At 49.7% G+C, this 20,585-nt stretch overlaps 2 protein-coding genes across 9 annotated transcripts in view; both read left to right on the top strand.

Moving 5' to 3' along the window:
- The first annotated feature begins 1,080 nt into the window (after positions 1-1,080).
- Positions 1,081-9,566, top strand: AGTRAP (angiotensin II receptor associated protein). Of its 3 annotated transcripts, none has more exons than XM_020782157.3 (5): positions 1,081-1,303; positions 7,078-7,112; positions 7,807-7,918; positions 8,127-8,328; positions 8,865-9,566. In XM_020782157.3, the coding sequence occupies exons 1-5, from the start codon at positions 1,277-1,279 to the stop codon at positions 8,975-8,977; spliced, it is 489 nt and encodes a 162-aa protein (XP_020637816.3). In that variant the 5' UTR covers positions 1,081-1,276; the 3' UTR covers positions 8,978-9,566. The 3 variants fall into 3 exon arrangements, with proteins under 3 accessions (XP_020637816.3, XP_072833615.2, XP_020637815.3); XM_020782156.3 differs by having other exon boundaries at positions 1,096-1,303; positions 8,862-9,566; XM_072977514.2 differs by lacking the exon at positions 7,078-7,112 and having other exon boundaries at positions 1,094-1,303; positions 8,862-9,566.
- Positions 9,567-9,953: 387 nt separating this feature from the next.
- C7H1orf167 (chromosome 7 C1orf167 homolog) overlaps positions 9,954-20,585 on the top strand; it is an 18,249-nt gene continuing 7,617 nt past the window's right edge. Inside the window, exons 1-10 of one of the 6 annotated variants that reach the window (XM_072977509.2) lie at positions 9,954-11,457; positions 12,997-13,080; positions 15,242-17,043; positions 17,300-17,343; positions 17,698-17,917; positions 18,206-18,366; positions 18,784-18,881; positions 19,187-19,373; positions 20,051-20,232; positions 20,372-20,540. In XM_072977509.2, coding sequence (XP_072833610.2) covers positions 13,002-13,080; positions 15,242-17,043; positions 17,300-17,343; positions 17,698-17,917; positions 18,206-18,366; positions 18,784-18,881; positions 19,187-19,373; positions 20,051-20,232; positions 20,372-20,540 — 2,942 coding nt within the window. In that variant the 5' untranslated portion in view covers positions 9,954-11,457; positions 12,997-13,001. The other 5 variants (XM_072977510.2, XM_072977511.2, XM_072977507.2 and 2 more) reach the window with 5 other exon arrangements.

Below are 20,585 nucleotides of genomic sequence, written 5' to 3'. Positions count from 1 at the left end.
AAACCACACAAAACAGTGTGGTGTTTTAAGGACCCACAATTTAAATTCAGTTTCAGCTTCGTTGGCTCAGCATCCACTTCTTTGAATTCCAGAGTGCGAAGATATGCCCTGCATATTTATAGATAGGGCAGGGAGAAGTTTAAAAGGTGTGCGCTTAAGATTCACCATTGTTTGGGATCTGGGGGTGATTTGAATACAGACCCAGAAAACTCTTAATTTTTTAGTGCATCCTGCTGATTTTTGATCATGACTTATAGCAGCTGGCCTTAAGGTTTGGGGGACCTGCTCCAGTCTTACTTGTAAAAACTGGCACCTGTAAATGGTAGGTCTGTGTCAAGAGTTATGACTCAGGATGGTTAAATAGAACCTCCCTATTCAGGGCAGTGTATCTGTGAATGATGGGTGCACAATGGGAGAGAAAGGTGGCTTTCCAGCCTTCCAGTTCTGGGCTTTTAAAGTCGTTTGGATCACTGCTGCAGATTGTGGTATGCTTCATTAGGTCGACCCTTGGCCTTTTTCTGCAAGACAAGTGTTTCATTAAATTTTGGATTAATTTCATTAACATTGCATTAAAATGAAAATCAGCCATGCTGTCTTGTTGGCACTCACTGCCGTCTGCCGGGAAGCGCTTCTTACCACGGTTTTCCTCCACGAAACAGAAGCCAGTTAGGAATGGGCACTATATGTACCTTGGAACTGCCCGGGCCAAAAAAAAAGGAAGGGGACCTCTTGCTCTGTAAATGAGGGATTAAATTGGATTCTTCTGCAAGCAACGCCCAGATGCAACTGTGACCGCGAGGGACCGCCCTGCTTTAAAATCATCCTCCCCCTCTTTGTAACTTTTCCCGTTTTATCTCCAGCGTTATCCTTGAGAAAGGAAATGCAGAGGGGAGCTGGAAATGATAATTCACCAATAAATACACCCCGCCCGGGAGAGGCTCTCCGTACATGCTCAGAAGCTGACCGGAACCGTCCCGTAGAGTTGAATGGCTCGCTTCCTTGAGCGCGCGCCGGCGCGGCGGCTCCCCATTCGGCTTCACTCCGAAGCCGCTCCGCTTCCTCCTTTTCCCGAGGGAGGAGTTTGCTCGCTCTCTCTCTCTCGCTCTCCCAGCCCCGAAGAGGGAGTCACGGGTCCGGACAAGGGCTGGCCAAGGGGGGGACGGGGCAGGGCGGAGCCCGGCAGGGAAAAGGAGGAGAAAGCGGCCCCAGAGGAGAGGCGAACGGGGGACGCGGATTCGCTTCGGCGGCGTATAAACGCTTCTCTTCCCGGCCCGCGATGGAGCTGCCCGCCGTGAACTTGAAGGTGCGTGTCCGCGCGTGTCCACGCGTGAAAGGCGCGTGTGCAAGGAGGGCGAGCGTGCAGGAGCGAGGGGTGGTTGAGGACACCTCCCCCCCGCCCTTGCTCCGGTTTAGAGAGCCCAGGGGGTGGGCGAGGGAAGCGGATTGTGCAAGAAAAGTGCAAGGCCGGGGGGGTGAGGAGGGCGTGGAAGCTGATTGTGCAAGAAAAGTGCAAGGAGGGCGTGATCCTCCCCCTTTTCTTTAGAGGAAACGACAGCTTGGAAAAAGTAACTTCGGGGCGAACTGCCATTCCCGGTGGCCACCGGGGCTGGGAGCGCCTGATCCCAGAAAGTAACTTCTGCAACTAGTCACCGGGCGAGACAGGCCTGCCCTAAGGCTGAGCGAGGCAGCGGCCTCAGGCGGCAGAGACTGGAGGGGCGGCCGCCGCCCGACCGGTCTTCTTTCCCGGGAGGGTCGCGTGTGTTCGTAGGTTGGGGCACCCGTGGGAGAGGGTTCCCTTGGCACGCCCTCGCCCAGGGGGCACGATTCTCACACGTGCTGGTGCAAGGCACATGCAAGCACAACGGTGCCCCAAGGAAGCGCTCCTCAGAATTAGTGCATTCTGTTGCCCTGGAAAATGTGGGTACCCATTACCCTCCTCTACTGAAAACTGGATTTCTCTGGGCCAGGAAATACGACCATTTCCATTGCTACTAAAATGTCCTTCTTTTGCAGGAATATCCCCCCCCCACACATACATAAAACATGCATTTCCTGGCATGTTGATTTCCTAATAGTGTACCATTTTGTCTTCTGCTTTTGAACTTCTGCCCCTCACTTCCTGACCTGGGGAGGCAGGGAGCCATACAATTCTCCCCTCCTTGTTCCAGACCCCATGGAAACCCCAGCCTTCAGGCGTCAGGGATTTGAAATATGCCCTTGATCACAGCTGCAATTAAGATCTCTTTGGTCTTCATGGTAGTTGTCGCTGATCTCTACATGATGATGATGATGCATCTAGAGAGTTTGTGATATGTTTAGAGGAAATGAGATTATGTCGCAACATCAAGCAATTGTGAAAGTTTGTTTGTCTTTTAAATCGCATCACACTAAACCACAATTGGAACTAACCATGGTTTGGGATCCCAAACCATGGTTTAGGTGTTCAAGTATAACAGCCGCGGATGGTGAACCTTTGGTTTCCTAGATGTTCTGGATGTCAGACAGTGTGGCGGGTGGTAAGGAATAGGAAGTGGTTGGAGGCTAAAAATGTCCCCGTGCCTGTTAACAGCAAACCATAGTTTATTGTTTCTTTTCTGCTGCGATTTTCTGTCTACTTGATGCCGTTGTCCCAGCACTGTGCTTTCCAGAAACAAAACAATAGTTGTCAAAAAAGAAAAAAAACCACCACTAATTTGCTGTGAAGCATAGTTAATGCGAACCATGATTTGGAAAACCACTTCAAACAGTGATTTCCCATTTGGTTTTTGCTGCTGGCCATAGTCTGTCAATGTGGGCCCTTGAGTACTTCACTTCAAAGTTTCCTTGATGTGGTTCTGAACTGACCCTTCATAGCAATAAAGAATTGGTGGGAAGTGGTGCCTGGGAGATACCGGTTCGAATCCCACCCCCTTTGGTTGTAGGATGCTATTTGGCACGACCAAAAGGCCTCAAATTCTTCTCTTAACTTAGTTTAAGATTAAGCAGAAGACAATTTTTTAAAATAAAAAATGCATCTGTGTTAGACCTAGTCTGCACAATGGGCTGAACTATGTATTTAGTACAATTATATACGTACTTGACTTTGGCAGCTGAATGCAGAAATCTAGCACATCAAGGTGTGCTAGATTTTAAACTCTCCCTTGAAGTGTTAGCTTTCCAGAGTCAGGGAAGACATTCCACATAAAGCCACAGATGTGCTGTTCTGTTTTGAAGGGCGTGAATAATGCCCGTGAAATCACAAGAGAAACCACTGTTGTCGTGGGAAGGAAAGAAAAATACTCTCAGTTCCTACAGGCATTGCCTTACACATGCTTGTGTGTGTGTGTGTGTGTGTGTGTGTATTTATATTTATATTTATTTATTTATTTATTTATTTATTTATTTTTCTTCCCTGTAATCATTTGGCCCCAATGTCAAAGAAAGCTGGTTTGGGTTCAAGCCAAGACAGAGATGCTCGTCAACCGTGCTTCGCACGTTAGAGGAATGCATTGCGAGAACTGTTTTAATTTTTAACACTTCCGTAAAGCAAAGGTTTGTTTGCTGTGAACTATTTACTAAGTTAGTTATTAACAGAGGTATGTCTTCCCCAGGAAATTGTGGTATATGGACTGGGGAAAGAGGACAAGACAGCAGGATTTAAGCTGGGCTGTTGGTGTGATTCCACCCTTTTTGGTGTGTGTGTGTGTGTGTGTGTGTGTGTGTGTGTGTGTGTGTGTGTGTGTGTGTGTGTGTGTGTGTGTGTGTGTGTGTGTGTGTGTGTGTGTGTGTGTGTGTGTAAGAGGTGTCCCCAAAAAAGTAAAGTAATAAAAGGAAGTACAGTACCTAAAAACCGTCCAGGCCATATAGAATGGCCAAAACAAATAGAAAGTTTGAAAAATTTAAAAGTGGAACGTGAAAGATTCTGAGTCTGGGAAGTGCAGGAAACAATAAATAAAGGAAGGAGCTATGGATCTGGACAGTTAAATGGAACCTCCCTGTCCAGGGCAGTGTATCTGTGAATTAAAGGTGCAGCAGTCCAAACCAGTGATGGGAGGGAAGCGTATTTTTCAAATCTTGCAATGTGGAACTTTTAGAGGGATTTGGGTGACTGCTGCAGAATACTGTTTATGCTTCACGGAATCAGCCCTCAATCTTACTCTGCAGGGCCAGTGTTTAATTAATTATTTTTAACTAATTACGTGAAGATTAAATTAAAATTAAAACCAGTCATCCTGTCTTGTTGGCACTCGCTGAAATCTTCCAGGAAGCACTTGCCATCCGTCTTCTGCTGTGACCCAGAAGCCAATTAGCAGAGCCTCCTTGCCCCAAGGCAGTATACCTTAGAATTGTTAGCTAGCTTGCCCAGGCACCCAAGAAATGGCAATCTGTTAGCACGACCTGTTCAGAAGCTCTTTGCCAGCCTTCTGCTAGAAACGACGTCCCCGGTTAGCCAGATCTGGCCGTAACACTCATGGGTTCTTAGCGCCGGCGTTAATCCTTGCCTGCCTTTGCATTCTTCCAGCCTTTGGCAAGAGGTTCTTTATTTGCTCAGGAGAAAGGACATGATGGATTTCCCAAGGCCAGATAAACCTGGATTCTGTCCCCTCCCCCCGCGGCCCCCCCAGGGAGGGGGCAAGGAAAAACCCGGGCTGAGAATCTAGCATTAAACAGCCAAGAATGCTGCAGAAAAATCTCTGCATGAACCTCACCAGCGAGCGTGATGTTTGCATTTTGCAGATATGCCATAGCTAAAGATTGCTGCTAGCCCAGGAGAAGGATGCAGGGATGCGAGAGAGAGAACCAAAATCGAAATAGAGGACCAAAATAAACTGTCTGAAAAAAAGCTCAGAGAACTGCTTCCCCTGCTCTTGAGGTCTAGAAGCCTGGAGGATGTGTTTTGGCTCATTTCCAAAGTGCAACCCTTGCTCAGCTTCCGACCTTGAGGACTAGTTGCTTGGTGCATTTGTTGCTTGCCAGCGGTGCAGGTGTGAACAAGTGTCGGTAAGAGGGAAGAGAAAGCAAGGGAGAAAATAAAACATTTTTGGCTTGGATGAACAGCCAATGTAGACCAAATCATGGGCTTAGAAACACGAATAGTCATTAATAATTATGTGCCGTTAAGTCCATTCTGACTTATGGCAACCTTTTCCAGGGTTTCCCAGATAGAGAAGGGGTTTTCCCTTCCTTTCTTCTGGGGGTAGCCCTGGGACTGGGCAGCTGGCCCAAGGCCACCCAGCCTGGCTGTTCTCCTGAGAGGCACCATCAGAAATTGAACTCGCTCCACTGCCGGAGACCCAAAACCGCACGGAACTGTCCAGCCAGCTAGCAGTTAAGAAGGACTTGTCAAATTTCTGCTGCTTGTTTTGGGACACTGAGAATTTCGAAAGGATTTGTGGAAATCTCAGAATCCTGCTTCTTCCCATGTTTTCTTCAACTCATTGATTAGCTTTTAAAAAATAATGAAAACAAACCATAGATTTCCTAGGAGATTTTGGGGGGGGGGAGGAATCCCACAAAACATTATTTTCTCCTCCGTGTGCTAATTCTCTCCCCTCTCCTGTGTTTTAATTTTGGAAACCTCAAGGGGGCAATTATGTTTGCCCGATAAGAGGCCCCATTTGCCCTGAAGTCTCTGTTTTAATGGGGCTCACCTCTAGAGACCCTTGCAGTTAACGGGGGGGGGGGGAGACAGAGAGATTTTTTAATTACTAGAGGTTATTTTAATGAATGTTGTATATCAGCAAGGTAGCCTGTCTCCTTTGGTCCCTAGTCCTGCTGGTGAATATTATTAGATTTATTTTTTAAGGTGTCAAAATGATAAATGTATTAAAATATTAAGATTTTGCTTAGGTATTCCAAAAAGCGAATTATCTATGCAGATGCAAATGAGTTAGCCAAATCCCAACGGAGATTTGCCGGCCTTTGTACAGTATATTCTAGCTAACCAGCGGTTTATACACTTAGAAGGGGCACTTTTATCTTGAAATTTTTTATATGTAGACATTTGTCCAAAATTGGTCTCCCAAAGCAGCTTATAGACCTAAATATTAACCTGATAAAGTTTCCCAAAATGTTAAACTGGGCTTGTAATGCTCATCACGCTAAACCGTGGTTTCCCTTATCATGGTTTGTTGTTTTCCCTACAAATTGTCCTGCAAGCAACAAACTAACCGTGATTTGTTTCCTCCATTTCTGGGCTGGTTTTCTCCCACCACTTGTAACCACTCCTGTTTGAGGATGGACAGCCAGGGGAACAAGCTGGGCTGACCCAGGTTGATGTGTTTGGACATTGAGGCTGAAGTAAGCCAGAGCTTATAAGACAATCTAGGATTTCCAGTTGTGGTTTTGTGAGTAATTAACAAACCGTGGCTTATTCGGAGAGGCAGTTTCAGACAGAACAACCGTTTCAAAACTGACCTATCATTCCATAGTTGGTGGCCCGAAAACCAGATCGGATCCCTAGGGACCCCTTTGAGGGGGATAACTCTTAAGAAATAGAAAGGAAAGGAAAAGAAAAGAAATTAAAGTTTGGCTCCTGTTCGGTGCGGACTGGGCTTCTGTTATGTTACAGCCCTTTGACCAAACTCGAATTTTCCTTTGTTTCATCACTGTGGATAAAAAAAATAATCATTAACAATGACAGTTGACACATCATTCTTACACAGTAAACATCCTGATTCTAGCATTACTTCCTGCTTTCCAATTGAGCTTTAGAAATTCCTTTCTTTCAAAGGTTACGCCACACGAGGAAGAAGGAAGGGTAGAAATTTTATCTGTGAATGAGGCTGTTTGAAATGTTGCGGAATGTTTCGAGACCGTATGACTGAAGGACGGTTGCTTTTAGTTTCGTTAACATACTTGTCGGCTGCTTCATAAGACTGGCTCCCCAGTGGGTGTAACGCTAAAACAATGCAGGTTTTAAAAAATAATTTCTAGAAAAAGGAAATTAAACTTCAACAAGCAATTTAAAATAAGCAAAAATTACAGGTATTAGGTGGGTGTGATGACTCTAAAAACAATTTCGCCCGCCACAGTTTTACCTTTCTGTGGGATGCCGAGGAGAAGCATCACACCTTATTATCTTGCTTGTGTTTCCAGGCCATCGTCTTGATTCACTGGCTGCTGACCACCTGGTGAGTTTCTTTGCACGGCCCTTCGTGAGTTCCAGACCGGCTGTGCGAAAATTGTGCAAAGATGGCTGAGCCTATCCGTTATCTGAGCTGAAGGAGTCTTGTGTTTCACTTCATTTTTTAATACCGTAATGTGATGGCTCTCTGTCTCGAAATGATGTGTGTGTGTGTGTGTGTGGGGGGGTCAGCTGTGGGGACTGAGGCTACAGAAACTATCAGCAGATCATCAATATACAACTCGGTGAGTCCGACCCAAGTTTAGAAGCGGTACCATTTTGGACTACAACCCCCCCCCCCGGCATCCCCTTTCAAGCCAGCAGAGGCAGCTTGTTACTCTAGAAACCTTCCTGTCCTCCTCTCAGCTCCTTTTTTGGGGGGGATGGTGCAAAACGTCCATTCGGGGGGGGGCGTTCTGTGGGAGAACACTCCACCGTTTGCTCCGGAATCGGCCCGAATTCAGAAGTATTTTTGGACAGTCGCCCAATGTCACGATGCGATGCTTAAGCAGTTCCAAAGAGATTTTGACATTTTTGTGTGTGGGGGAGGGGAATAGAAATGAAACTAACTGCTGTGGAAAAAAGCCCCGAATCTTTTTATCATCTTTTGTAAAATTATTCCTGAATCTTTTGTTACTGACTTATGTCTTGGGTATGCAGCTGTCGTTTTATTCCTTTGTTTTCTCTTCCCCCAACTACAGGGGCTGCATGATGCCGTGGGCCCCTATTTCTTACTCGTGGGGCAATTTTACCATCCTTGCCTTGGGCGTCTGGGCAGTGGCTCAGCGAGATTCTGTTGATGCCATACTCATGGTTAGTTTTCTCTTTTTTTAAAAAAATGGGCATTTGGTGGGTTTGTGTTGGAACAGGTGGTGGGACAATGAAGCTTGGGAATAAAAGACAGCGTTTTGAGGGAGCTGGGCTGGGCCCTCCGCCACCTGGGAGGAAGGTGGCCATCGAGAGAAATCTGCAGGTGTATCAGAGTACTGAGTTCAAGGGACCTCTTGGCTGTTCCTTCCAGTTCCTCACCGGCTTGCTGCTGACGATCGTCACCGACATCATTCACTTAGGGCTGTTCTACCCACACGATGTGGAGGTCATGGGGGACACCGTGCGCTTCTCCGTCGGCATGGCCATCTTCAGCCTCCTCTTGAAGCCGGTGTCTTGCTTCTTGGCCTACCAGATGTACCGGGAGAGAGGTGGAGAATACACTTTCAACATTGGTATGTGCTCTTTGCCGGAGAGAGACCATGTTTCCCTCTCCATGCGCATTGTGCATGGTGTAAGACTCATGCTGATAGAACAACACCCTCCCTTCTCTCTCCACACAAGCATTGCTTCAGTCCTTGCAATGTATTCCCTGTGTGCTCTTTTTTGGGGAGGGGTTGTCCATGTGGCTTCATCCCCTTGTGTTTGAGCCATGCACACCCCAAAATCATATATTCCCCCCCCCCGAATGAAAGCAAACATCTCAGCTATTCCCTCAGCATCACTTTGGCCTATCCAAGCAGAAATGTTTTTGACACTATGAATGTCATGATGCTCCCGATTGTGAAAGCACAAGTGGCCAATGTGCCCAGCTTGGAAGTGTGGCTTTGGGGGGGGGGGGACTGCATCTCCCAGAATGCTTTGGGTGTGCTAAGTAGAGGGTTGTGGATGTTGTAATCTGTAATGTCTCCAAGCTCAGCGCCTGGTTAGCTGCCTACTCTCTCCTTCCATTCTGTTAAAATCATCTCTCTCTTTTTTTCTTCCTTAGCAGGCGTGCTCAGCGTTAGGCAGGATCGTAGTGCCTACCAGACCATCGACACCCCAGATCCGCCCTCTCCCTACCCAGATGTGGCCAGCAAAGCTCCCCCACCTTGCCTGTATTGAGTGGCTTCTGCCTGGAACGAACTCGGAAAAACCAGGCCCTTGCTTGGGCATGCGTGGAAAACACACACCGTTTCCCTCCATCGGTTCCAGACTGGTTTCTTGTAATTCTTTTATTTCCCAGCGAAATTTGTCTCTCTGCCGTTACAGCCTGCCTGATGGGGGGGAGGCCAGATCAGAAGACTGCTGTATGGAAAGGGAGCTTAAGGGGTTACCCGAAAGGAACTTGGGAAGGCGTCGGTTTCGCGGGACACCCATATGGGGTGGTGCTGGGCAGAGAGGCTTAACGCCTGAGCCAGGATTTAACGGTGGGTCGCTCGCTCTCAAGGGGTGACTCACTTTGTCTGAGCCAAAGGGATGACGGCGTCTTGATTCCTGTTGTCAAGATCTCCACTGTGATTAGCCACAGGAATGCCTGGATGGCCCTAAAGGTGTCGATGCGACGGTCATCTCTTTTTTGAAAACCTTTTGCCCGAAAATACACAGCTTCCCTCCCTGCAGGGTCGTCGTTTTGTTTGCTACAGAGTTTCTCTCCCCCCCCCACCCTTTAAAGAGAATTTATGAACCTTTTAAATAAAACATTTCACACACACTGGGGTCTCGAGAGCTTGGAATCGTTTGTGCGCCTTAACGAGAATCTGGCCTGTATCCTTTGGAGGTTAACAGGCAGGTGGGACCCAATGGATTTCGAAAAGGAATGGAAAGCCAGGAGGCTATGGAGATTCAAATCCTCCAAAGGTTCTTAAGTTTTTGGACTCCAGCTCCCATCCAGCATAGGCAAGTGGGTCGGGGAGGATGGGATTTGTTATTCACAGTAAATGGGGGTGGGTGGGTCTGAGTGCATGAGCTAACCCAAGAAGGATTTAAAGCAAAGCCTCGAAACAACAACCAACAACAACAAACAACAACAACAACAACAACAACAACTTTTAAAGTGTAGGACCTAAATGGGGTCTTAAGGCAGAGTGTAGTTGGCCATGTGACTCCAGGGGGTGGGCCCACCATCTTTCGCCAGCTGTCCCCTTGTTCCGGTGGAACTGCCTGAGACTGGAATTATTGACAGCAGGAACAAGGACCTCATTGGCTGTTGCCTTCTAGATGTCCTTGCTCTCTCTTGTGATTATGCTCCATCCTTACAACATCCAGGTGTGGAGGGTGGGAGTTGTAAGACATATATAACATTTCTGTATTGTTGTCTGCTCCCCCTGTTTTAATGCAAAGGGAATTTGGGGAGACTGTTGATTTTGAAAAGGGAGTTAAGATACATTAGCTTTGCAAAAGACCTGCTCCAGAGGCAGAAGACCCTCCTGGGCCAACCTGGGCTTCTTGGTGTGGAATGACATAGATTTCTGCATGCTGGGATATTTCTCCGTAGGCCTGGCTGTGGGATTATCGGGGCGAAAAGCTGAACCACAAAATAGGTTAGGAAATCGCCACTGCCAATCGGCAACTGCCAATCGGCAGTCACTCTTTGAGGGAGCTCGCAGTTTGTATGTGCAGGGTCCTGGGTTCGAATCTCCACCCATCTCCAGCTGAAAGGAAATCAGCTGGGATGCAAATTACTCCTCATGAGGTGCTGTTGGTTCAAGGCAAATGGGATAAAGTGAGAGACCAGGGAACCTTCTGCTCTTTTAGAAAAAAAATCCCAGAATCCCCAGCCAGCATTATCAGTGGTCAAGGGTAATGGGGCTTGTAGTCCATAACAACAACCCTTCTTGAATAGAAGGGCCAATGGTTTGCTGCTGAACGATTGGCAGCCTCTGAAATCAGAGTTTGGGAAAGTTACCCAGTTGGAGGATTCTGGGATCTATAGTCCTAAAATGTAATTCCACCCCTCGCTCCCAAGCTGCTCGTTTGGGGTGTATTTTCTTATTTTTATTATCATAACAAGGCCTCCAGCTTTAGCCGGTGGACTGGCTAATTGAGAATTTCATTAGGAGAGTTTTGTTTTAAATAATTAAATCCATGGAGCGATCAAGCCATCCTTGCTCAACTTGGGATTCCCCCCCAAAACTGGGAAGTGCTCTATTTCTGGACTAGGACTCCCAGAATCCCCTGGGTGGCCTGAAGAATTCTGGAAAGTGTAGTCCATAAAACCCATCAAGTCTGCATACCTCTACTGGAAATGAAATAAATTGTCTGGTGTTTATTTTTTAAAGCCCTCTGTAGCTTGCCTTGGAGTTTACAAAAATGATAAAAGACTTTTTTTGTGCATGCCAAACCAGGGAGTATTCTGGGAGTTGTAGTCCCCAAGATTTGAGGTTCCCAGGCTCTGCTTTGTGATCCCGGACCGGCCTGCTGAATCTTCCTCAGCAAGGTTAAAAAAAAATATATATTGCATCTGGTCGTTCCTCGAGATTACCCTGCCGAGGCCCCTTGGGAAAGCCCCAGCGCCGCGGCCGTGCGAACCCCCCTTGGTTTCCCCCCGTTGCATTTCCGTCGGTTTAAAAAGGAAGGCGCGGGGAAGCGGAAAGCAACCGAAAGTAAGCGGGGTTGCCATCCCAGAAGTGTTTGTTTGTTTTTTTTGGAGGGGGAGATCCTTCCCTCTCTTTTCCAGCACCCCCGCCCTATTTGGGGGCAGTCTTCCCTATTGATCCCCTTCCCTAGCCACTCCTGCAAGACAGATGCCTGATTTGGAGCCGGGTTCAAATTCTGATCCAGACTGACCTAGGAGAGCCAGGGATGTAGCTGGGGGGGAAATCAAGGTAGGATATTAAAAAATGAGAAATAAAACCGTAAAAAAAAGGCATTTAAACGGATCGCCGTTTTCCCCTCCCCAAAAGGTTGCACTTTTGATATACAGTATATTGATTACAGCTCTCGCCCCAGCCACTGGCCGCCCTGAAAGTGGCAGATGGGCCTTGTAGTCCTGCAAACAAAAACATCGAGAGGGTTAATGGGTGCCCACTATCTTTGCTCCGCTTAGCTTTGGCGGATTCCTGCAGATTTCCTCCTGGATCGCATCTACCGCTCAATAGCTGGACCTTTGCTACCGAGGGGCAGGTCTCGGAGAGAAAGGATCGAACCTGCGTGTCCTTGGATAATTTAAAAAGAGGTTCGGTGGGGCGCAGGTATCTCGTTGGAGCTGAGCCTGTTAAAATCGGAAAGGCTTAAGGCGGACTCTTCAGCTGATTTGATTTGTGGGGGGTTTGCTCTGAAGTTGGCATCTTGAATTAATAGAAGCCAACCGCCTTTCAACTAGCAGCTTGTTTGCTTTCTTGTAGCTTTTGAAATGGTTAGATTTGGTCCCCAGAGGCATTTATCTACAAACAAAACCCAGCCTGTTTCCCACCCAAGCTTTTCAAATGTATCCTTGGTTCTCCAAATTTCTAAATATTTTGCAAAAATCGGCCTAGTTCTCCATGCTTTGTATCCTTTTTACAGCGCGCACGGTATTATTTATTTACGTATTTATTTGACTTCTATAACATAATAGCCAATAATGGCTGTGCTTGTGGTGGCCAAGTCTCCGCTGCCCCCCCCCCTTTCAGAGATAAGGTCAGCCTCTATCTAAGTTGAGAAAGCTGGATGAGAGGGTTCTTTGGAAAAGTTACATTTTTTGGACTAGATAGCGCCCAGTTTGGCTCTCTGCTTCCTGAGCGGATGCTGATTAGAAAGTTGGCTTTAAAAGAACCCAAATTCACAAAAGCTAAGGTTCTAGTCCTCCTTGTGTGAGCAAGGGGGGTGGGAAGAAAATCCACAGAGTCTGCTGTTTGTTTTCAGTGATTGGGGGGGGGGGCCGAGAATAATAATTGCAGGATGTTCTCGCTATTTGGCAGGTCAGTGTTGAGCCCATTTTACAGACAGGAAGGGGGCAGGCAACGGAGAACCAATCTCCTTAAACTGGTTTTTTAATCCACATACTGTACGCTGGACCATGCACAGGGGTGGGGTGGGGTTTGCTGTTGTGCTTTTTTCCATTTGCTCACCTCCCATTGCTTTGACCTTCCAAGGAGCTTGTTCCACTGCCCGGTTTGCGCTTATGAGATGGGCCTCTGAAGAAGCAAATGTTTCTCTTACAGGGGCCATGGAGAACCTGACCCGGATCCCACAAAGCAGGAGGAAAGAAAACATCCCGCCGCTTTTCAGCCGCTATGGGACGCTGGGTAAGTCAGATTTCTTCGGTATTCAATACATCCTCAGGCGGTTCGAAGTTGCCCATGGAGGATCTGGGTTCAAATCTCCCGCAGTCAGGAAACTCCCTCTGTGACCTGGAGCTGATCGGTGGTGTCCCCTCGGCCGAACCTACCTTGAAGGTTTGTTGTGAAAATTAAATGCAGAGCCAGGAAAGCCGCCTCTGCAAGAACATCTAGCAAGACAGAAGCAAGGCCGCAGGACCTAATAAATAAGTAACTCTTGTCTTTAAGGCTGGGATTTAAGGATTTAAGCCGCCTAGAGTGGTCGTATAGACCAGATGGGCGGGATACAAACCAAATCAATCAATCAATCAAGGAGAGTTCCTTGCTCAGCAGATTGGTAGCCAAGTCAGAAGGCAGCCTGCTGGGTTTCTCCATTAATGTGTTTTGGATCTGACCCTATCTTGGGGTTTTAATGAGCTGTGGATCAAAGCTTCTCCGGCCCCCTCCGTTCTCCTTAATTCCACCTCCTCGAACCCAAGACATCTGAGGAGCCAGAGAGGAACGGCCATCCTTAATCGTGGTCCTTAAGCCTCTTAGCGCGACTCAGCTGCCTCCTCCTGCTCTCCTGTTCCTGGATTTGGAGCGTTAAAGGCTTGCAGGTTGGCCGCCCGAGGGAGTACACACCACAGCAGTGTGTGTGTTTCTTTCTGTGTCTGTATTTCCACTATCGTCAAGGTCAGAGGAGCGAACACAAAGGAGCATCTGTTTGGGGGGGGCCCTTGAGGTCCGGGACGGAGACCGGCGGGATGTCCCGCGATGGTGCTCGGAGTGAGTAAGGCCTGGTGCGGAAGAGAGAGACGGTTTTCCGCGGGGAGGTGCGTCGTTAAACCTGCGTTGGTAGAGTCCCCTCCGGCTAAGAAGGGCTTAGCATAGATGCCGCTTTCGTGAGCTGTGGTTCTTTGGGGTTGTGAAATGGGCAACCCTCCTGGATGTAGTGTATTTTTCCTGGAAGCCGGGGTGGGACCAAAGGGGGAAACTGCAACAAAAGGTTGCAGCGCGTCCTCGTTTCCTAGCAAGACCTTTCTTCTCCTCGAGTGACTGCCGGCTAGCCTAGCGTTTAGGATGCTGTCATCCAAGGTCAGGGTGCGTCTTTCAGGCCCAGATCCCGTTTCCAGGAAAATTCTCGGCCCATGTGTGTGTTTTCTGGGGGTGCCTTTCAGAAATGGGTAAAGCTCAAAGCAACGGGGTGGGGGGCCAGAAACGCCTGGCACACCTTTTTTCTTGGTTTTAAAGCTTTTGATGTCCCTAACAGAGCCTTCCCGCCCTTGAAAATGGGGGAAAGCGGGTATAAAAAGCTGGGGGAAGCACAAAACCGGCGTTTTTTGGGGTGAGGACGCAGCTGTCTCTGAACAACCCCGGAGGGCCAGATTGATCGCCACGGCTTTCAGTTCCCGACCCCTGCTGGTCATCAAAACAGGACATTTGGCCATGCTACCACTGCAAAAATTGCCCGTTTTTCTGCTTCTTTTTTTCCAACCATTGTTCTGTCGTTTGGGGGGGGGGGGCTCAGCTGAGGACGCTCAGCTCCCTCCCAGCATATGATGGATTTCTCTCCACCGCTCTTCCAAAAGTTTTCAATTTCAATCGCCTGTTTCTCCGAGCATCCTAATATTTCCTGTCTTGTTTTTCATGGCCTCTTTTTTGGGGGGGGGGGGCTTTGTCCCCGTGGGCCGTTTGCCAACCGGTCTTGGGAAGAAGGAGCCATTATGGGCTCCTTGTTGTGTCGCTCTGTAAAGAGCTTAAGGGACTTACAGTAACACAGGGGTGGGTGTCACAGCTTCTCCAAGGACTGGTTGTCTCTCCCTTGTTAATCCAAGATCCCGGGACTGGATTATTGAAGTACACGGCCAGCGCCTGGAGAATCTCAGCTTGCATTGTGCTAAACAAACCCCTTTAAGTCTGTAACACTTACATTTGCAGCTAGAAAATACCTAGAAGCTGAACATTGATATTGTTGTTACAGCTTTATTATTCTGTGATGCCGTGGAATGTTCATAACCCTCCTAACTGGTGAAAGGTGAGGGACTGTTTCAGAGCTAATTATTAGCAACCGGAAGGCGATGGAGATGAAATGTATTTGATGTGTTCCTGTTATGAATGGCAAAGCCTATGTTTTGTTCCGCTCCAGAGCAAAGAAACGTCCAGAAAAATGTGAATCGTAATGTGGACCTGTCTGCCGAAAATCTCATTAGAGTTTCAGACCCAGCTGCCAGTGGATCAACCTGTCCTGGAGCAATCCCGCAAGGCAAATCACAGTCCGCATCTTTAGGAAAGAAAGCTGACAAACCACACCACACGAGCCGAGTCCAGACCAACCTCTCTTGTCCGGACTGGCTTTTAGGAGACCTCTCCAGCCCTTCTCCCTCCCAGAAGCAAAGCAACCTCGCATGCAAGCTGCAGAGGCATGGATCGGAAAACGGGTCACGGATCGCCGGCCCTCCCCTTCTTCCTGCTGGACTCTGCTCACACTCGGGCCAGCCGGGCTTGAAGAGAGACCCCCTGAAAAAACTGCCCTGTCGACATCACGCTGCTCGGCGTACCTGCCCTTCTTCCTCCGAGGTCCGAATACAAGGCAAGGACCCCCAGGCGCTGAAACAATCACAGGGTCCTACTTCTGTGCCAAGAAGAAGGGGTGGAAACCTTGACAGCCAGGGAGGTGCCTCCTTTCCATCCCAGCGGTCAGAGGTATCATCCTTTCCACACCACCCTCATCCTTCTGTTTGGTGTCCCGAAAGAAGTGTGGACCCTTCCCCGGCCCTTACCGTAGACCATCTGAACACTTCTCCTCCATCGGAGAGGCGTCCTTCTTCGGCAGCGTTCCAGGCCCTCCTGCGGTCCTCTCAAACCTCTGCCGAGCTTCACGGTTCCCTCCGGCGGCTGGAGGAGCAGCTCGCCATGGGGGCCTTAGGGTCTTCCCCCTGGGAATCTAAATCTCCCCGGCCTTACAGATCAAGGAGCAACCCCCGGCCGTCCGCCTTGGGGACGCCGAGCCTGGCGGAGTGGCTGGCCGAGGAGCAGAGTTACGCGAAGCACGCCAGGGCGAAATGGCACCCCTCCTTCCGTGGTGACTGGAGGCCCGACTCTACGAGCGACGGAACCGGAGATCATGACGGCGCCTCCCTTCTGACCGGGTTCAACCACTTTGGGTTGTACGCATCCTCCGTGGACCCTCGGGACGGCTCTCCTTCGGCAGGTTTCTACAGCCAAGTTGGGGCCACCTCGTTGGGCCAAGGAGAAGACCTTGCCTCCAGCAGTTCCGTTCTTTTCGAACCCGGCTCGCGACCCCGTTGGGCTCTAGAAAGGAAGAGAACCTGGAGCGACCCCAAGGAAAGGGGGCTGGATGACCCTTCTGCTGGGACCTCCTGTCCCTCCAAGGGAGGTCCTGAGAGCCTTCCCTCCGGTCTTCTCTCCGTGGAGGATCTGGAGATCTCCCTCAAGACGTTGGGCGCCAAGGCTTCGCTGGACACGGGGGTTTCCTTGTTCGACACCCCACGGGAAGTGCCCTTGAGGGTCGGTTCTCTTGGTGGCCTGGAGATCATGTCCGCCCGCTGGCTTCACCATCGCCCCAAAGACCTGGACGTTGGTGAACCTCAAGGTCAGATAGGAGACGCTGGAAGAGACCCATCCGTTGCCAATTGGGTAGGGGAGTATGGCTCGTTCTTGGCTCACCGGAGGCTCAGTCCCTTTGGGGCCGCTGCCAGGGAAGGTCTCCGGGAAGGTGCGCGAATGGCCGGCAGGGCGAATGTGGTGGATTTCATCGACCCCGTTGGTGGAACGGCAGACGGCTCCTCAAATTCCACCCACTGCGACCCACGGACCGGTGAGGGAGGGGATCCAAAGCAGGGCTCTTGCATCCATCCGGCTCGGCCGAACGATGACCTCTTGGGTCGTAAGGAGAGCGATCACGCCTTAGACGCCGTACAAGAGGAGGTAGGTTTCGCCTCTAGAAGGTTTGAAGCCTCGCCGATGGAACCGTGAGTTCTCGGCATCTGTAAAACAGCTTGGCCTTGGCTGAACGCCAAGATAGGTCCCTGCCCCAAGGACTTTACAGGCTAGAACACCTGCAAGGTTTGGAATCTTTGGGTGCCGAAGATCCTTGAACGTCGTCTCCGGAGTTTCCAAACAAGGGGCGGGTTGGTCCATAATAGGCGGGGCTCTTCTTGACTTCCTCTTTACTTACTTGTAGGACCTGGGAAAGGAGGACAGACCGATGGATAAGAAAAGAGATGGGTAAGAGGGAGATAACAGGCTGGATGGGTGGGAATTTAGAAAACAAACTACCAAAAAATGACATGAAAGGAAAAAATGGAGGAGGAGGGCAAAGGAGAACCAATCTACTCAGTCCTCAGTGGTGAATGGGATGAGATTCTTCAGTCTAAGGGAGACGGCTGCTGGATTGTAGATGGAGGAGAAGCAACGCCCAGCAGAGTGGCCTTTTCAAGGGGTGGATGATCCCCACCCCACCCCACTTTCTTCCTTAGCTCCATAGAAGAGCTTTCAACGTTGTTTTTAACCCGCTAAAGCTCACGTGATTTATCCAATGAGAGTTCTGGAACAGAGTGTCCATGCTTTTCTCCTTCCCAGGATTTGGACGCCGGGTGGCGGCCCCGTGCTGGCGAAATCGTTTCTGGCTTGGCGGGACCACGTTTTGGAGAAGAAGGCTGCGGCCCGGGGGCTGTACGAGCGCCAGCTGTTGCGCAAGGGGCTGGCCGGCCTGCAGTGGGCGGTGGAGCTGAGGAACCTCATGGTGGGCATCGCGCAGAGGAGCCACGCCTTGGCGGTCCTGGCTGCCAGCTTCCGCAGGGTAGGGAAACCCTGGGTCTTGGGGCCGAATGTGGGGAAGGGGGGGTGCTAAGTTACACCAATTCTGAGTCTTGGCCCTCGCTCGGCAGCCAAAACTCTCCAGGGATTTCACACAAACATTTTCTTGCTGCTCGGGGACCACCCCGGGGGCTTTCCACCTGCTAAGGTCTACTCACGATCCACCACCTTTCCTTGATATAAACAGATCCTTCTCACCACAAATTAAAATAAAACTCTTTTTTTGAGGGAGAGCAGAATCCATGTAAGGCGAGGTCTTTTCTTTTGTCAGTGGCAAGATGCCACGGCGGAGCAGCGGGCGGTGCGGCCGCAGGAGGAAAGGGCTCCTGAGCCTGGCCCTCCGGCGCCTTCAGGAAGAGACGGGTTCGGGAAACGCCTCCTTTGGACCCAGCTGTCGAGGGACCACCAGGAGGAAGCCGCCCGATACAGCAGGTACGCCACGCGGAGAGGGGAATTTGGTGTGCCTTCTTCAGGTTGGGTGTTTTCTCCACTCGAGGTGGCTGTTAAGATTTTGCTGCTCCTCTCCGCCCTGAGTAGAATGGCGCTTTCTAACAAGGAGTGATAAAATAAGGAAAAAAAGCAAGTTTCTAGACCTCATTGAGGCTCAGTGAAAATCTTGGGGAGGTGAGGTAAAGCTTCTGGGCCCTCTGTCGTCTGTTCTTGTTGGAGGCGAAATATTCCGAGAAAGAGAATATTTGTCCTTGATCCACAGCCCTGCCAGCGGCTTGCAGGCGGAAGAGGTTATAACCTGAAGGGGCTGAAAGAAGCCAGGTGAAGGAAGGTGGCTGTAGCCGATACACCGTCCTGCCCCTTTAGGGTGAAATGAAGTACCGCGTGCCTCTCTTACAGGGCAGAAGTGGGGATCTGGATGCAGTTCCACCACACACACGGAGCGGACGAGCTGTGCAGGAAGGTGGAGGCGGTGCGAGACATGAGGCGGCTGGCTGGTAGGCATTCTTTCCAGAGTGGTTATGGTCTGGCGTCTAGTTATTTGTCATTTTTTAAATAAATGTATACACTGCCTAGGAAAACACACAGACTCCCGGGAGGTCATCTAGTCCAGCCTGCTTGCCCACTCAGGAAATCCTGAATAAATGGTTTGTCCCTCCCTGGACATCCGAGCGAGTCGATACCCTTCTTCCTCTCGGGTGCCCATCGTCCCCGCTCGCTTAGAAAGAATTGTGCCTTTCAGACCTCATCCCGCAACTCCGGGACGTTTCTGGTTTTCTTTCCTGTCTCCTGTACTACGCAGCAGCTTTCAGACTGTGGTGCCTTCAGAAGGAGCGCCTGGACAGAGTGGAGGCTCGCGCCCGAGAAGCTCACGCCCTCCTGCAGAAAAAAAAGCTGTCCAACCTGTTTCGGAAGTGGCGTTCCCGCTACCGGGCAAACCGACGGACCTGGCAGGTGGTGGCTCGGATCCAGAGAGGGCTGATCTGCCGGTGAGCCCATCAGAACGGAAATCGTGACTGTAAAGTTTGTTTGCTTAGTAAATAGCTTTTTCTGGCCTTTAGTGCTGCCCTTTTCACAACCATCTTGTAAGGTAGGACAGCGTTGCTGTAGCTACATTCTCTCTGCGTCTTTAAACTAGAAAGACTGCGTATTGGGCTCGTTGCTTACAAAACAAAGGAACTTACTACTGATCTGTGACCCCTGCCCTTTCATTATGTATATATCCCCTCATTTGAGAAAATGGCCATCATGGTTTATCCCGCTAAACTGTGGCTTATGGTTATCCTGGTTTATGTTAGCATGCTTTTGTCATTTTAGTTGCAAAATGCCTTGGCCATAGTTCAGTGGTCCCAACCCTGCCCCACTTCTGGTCTGCTTTTTTGTCTCCCCCTTTTTGTCAGCTTGAGTTGCATTCAGACATCTGGGGAAAACAAGCACAAACACTTCTACCAATCATGGTTTAAATAAACCATAAAACCACAAGGCAACAATAAACCCTGGTTTTGAATGGTGGTTTGTGGCAGGGAGGCAAACCATAGTTTTGTCTGCAGAGAGGGTTTAGGTGCCACTACAGAACAGGGTGGGCTTGAGACCAGACTCCTTTGGACTACAAGTTCCATAATCCACTGAAATGTAAGCTGCCTCTCCTCCTTTCTCTCCTTACAAGGTGCTTTGAGGCATGGAAGCGGTTTGCTGATCGGGAGGTGGTGAGCAGGCGGGCTCTGGAACGCCTGCGGGTCGGATCCTTGAGCCTCTGCTTCCACCAGTGGACCCAGATGGTCCAGATCCGGGAGAAAGCCAAGCATCTCCTGGTGGAATTTATGGCCGTGAAACGGAGGAAATCCTATGGTGAGGGACGGATCCAGCCCTCCCCTCTGGCATCTCATATAGCAACATTCCTGTGACGAGGCCATGACTCACTTTAAAGAAGTTCCCGGTGGCCGAATATTTTTTCTCCTTACCGATCTCCTCTCTTTCTCTTTCGTAGAAAAGCTGGGCTTGGCTGCACGTACGACCATCATGCAAGCCTGTGTGGATGTTGAAAAGTGGTCACAAAGGAGCGGAACCAGCCCCTTTGAGGGTCTCCTCTACGCACTGACCCTGCAGAAGGCGTTTCTGATGTGGAAGGCGCGGTGGTGGGAATCCCACCTGGCCACGTAAGTTCTCGGCTCCGACCTCAGCAACGAGAGCATAATCTTGGC

The sequence above is a fragment of the Pogona vitticeps genome, chromosome 7 (assembly GCF_051106095.1).
Source record: "Pogona vitticeps strain Pit_001003342236 chromosome 7, PviZW2.1, whole genome shotgun sequence".
Taxonomy (NCBI): domain Eukaryota; kingdom Metazoa; phylum Chordata; class Lepidosauria; order Squamata; family Agamidae; genus Pogona; species Pogona vitticeps.
This window is presented reverse-complemented; position numbering and strand designations above follow the sequence as displayed.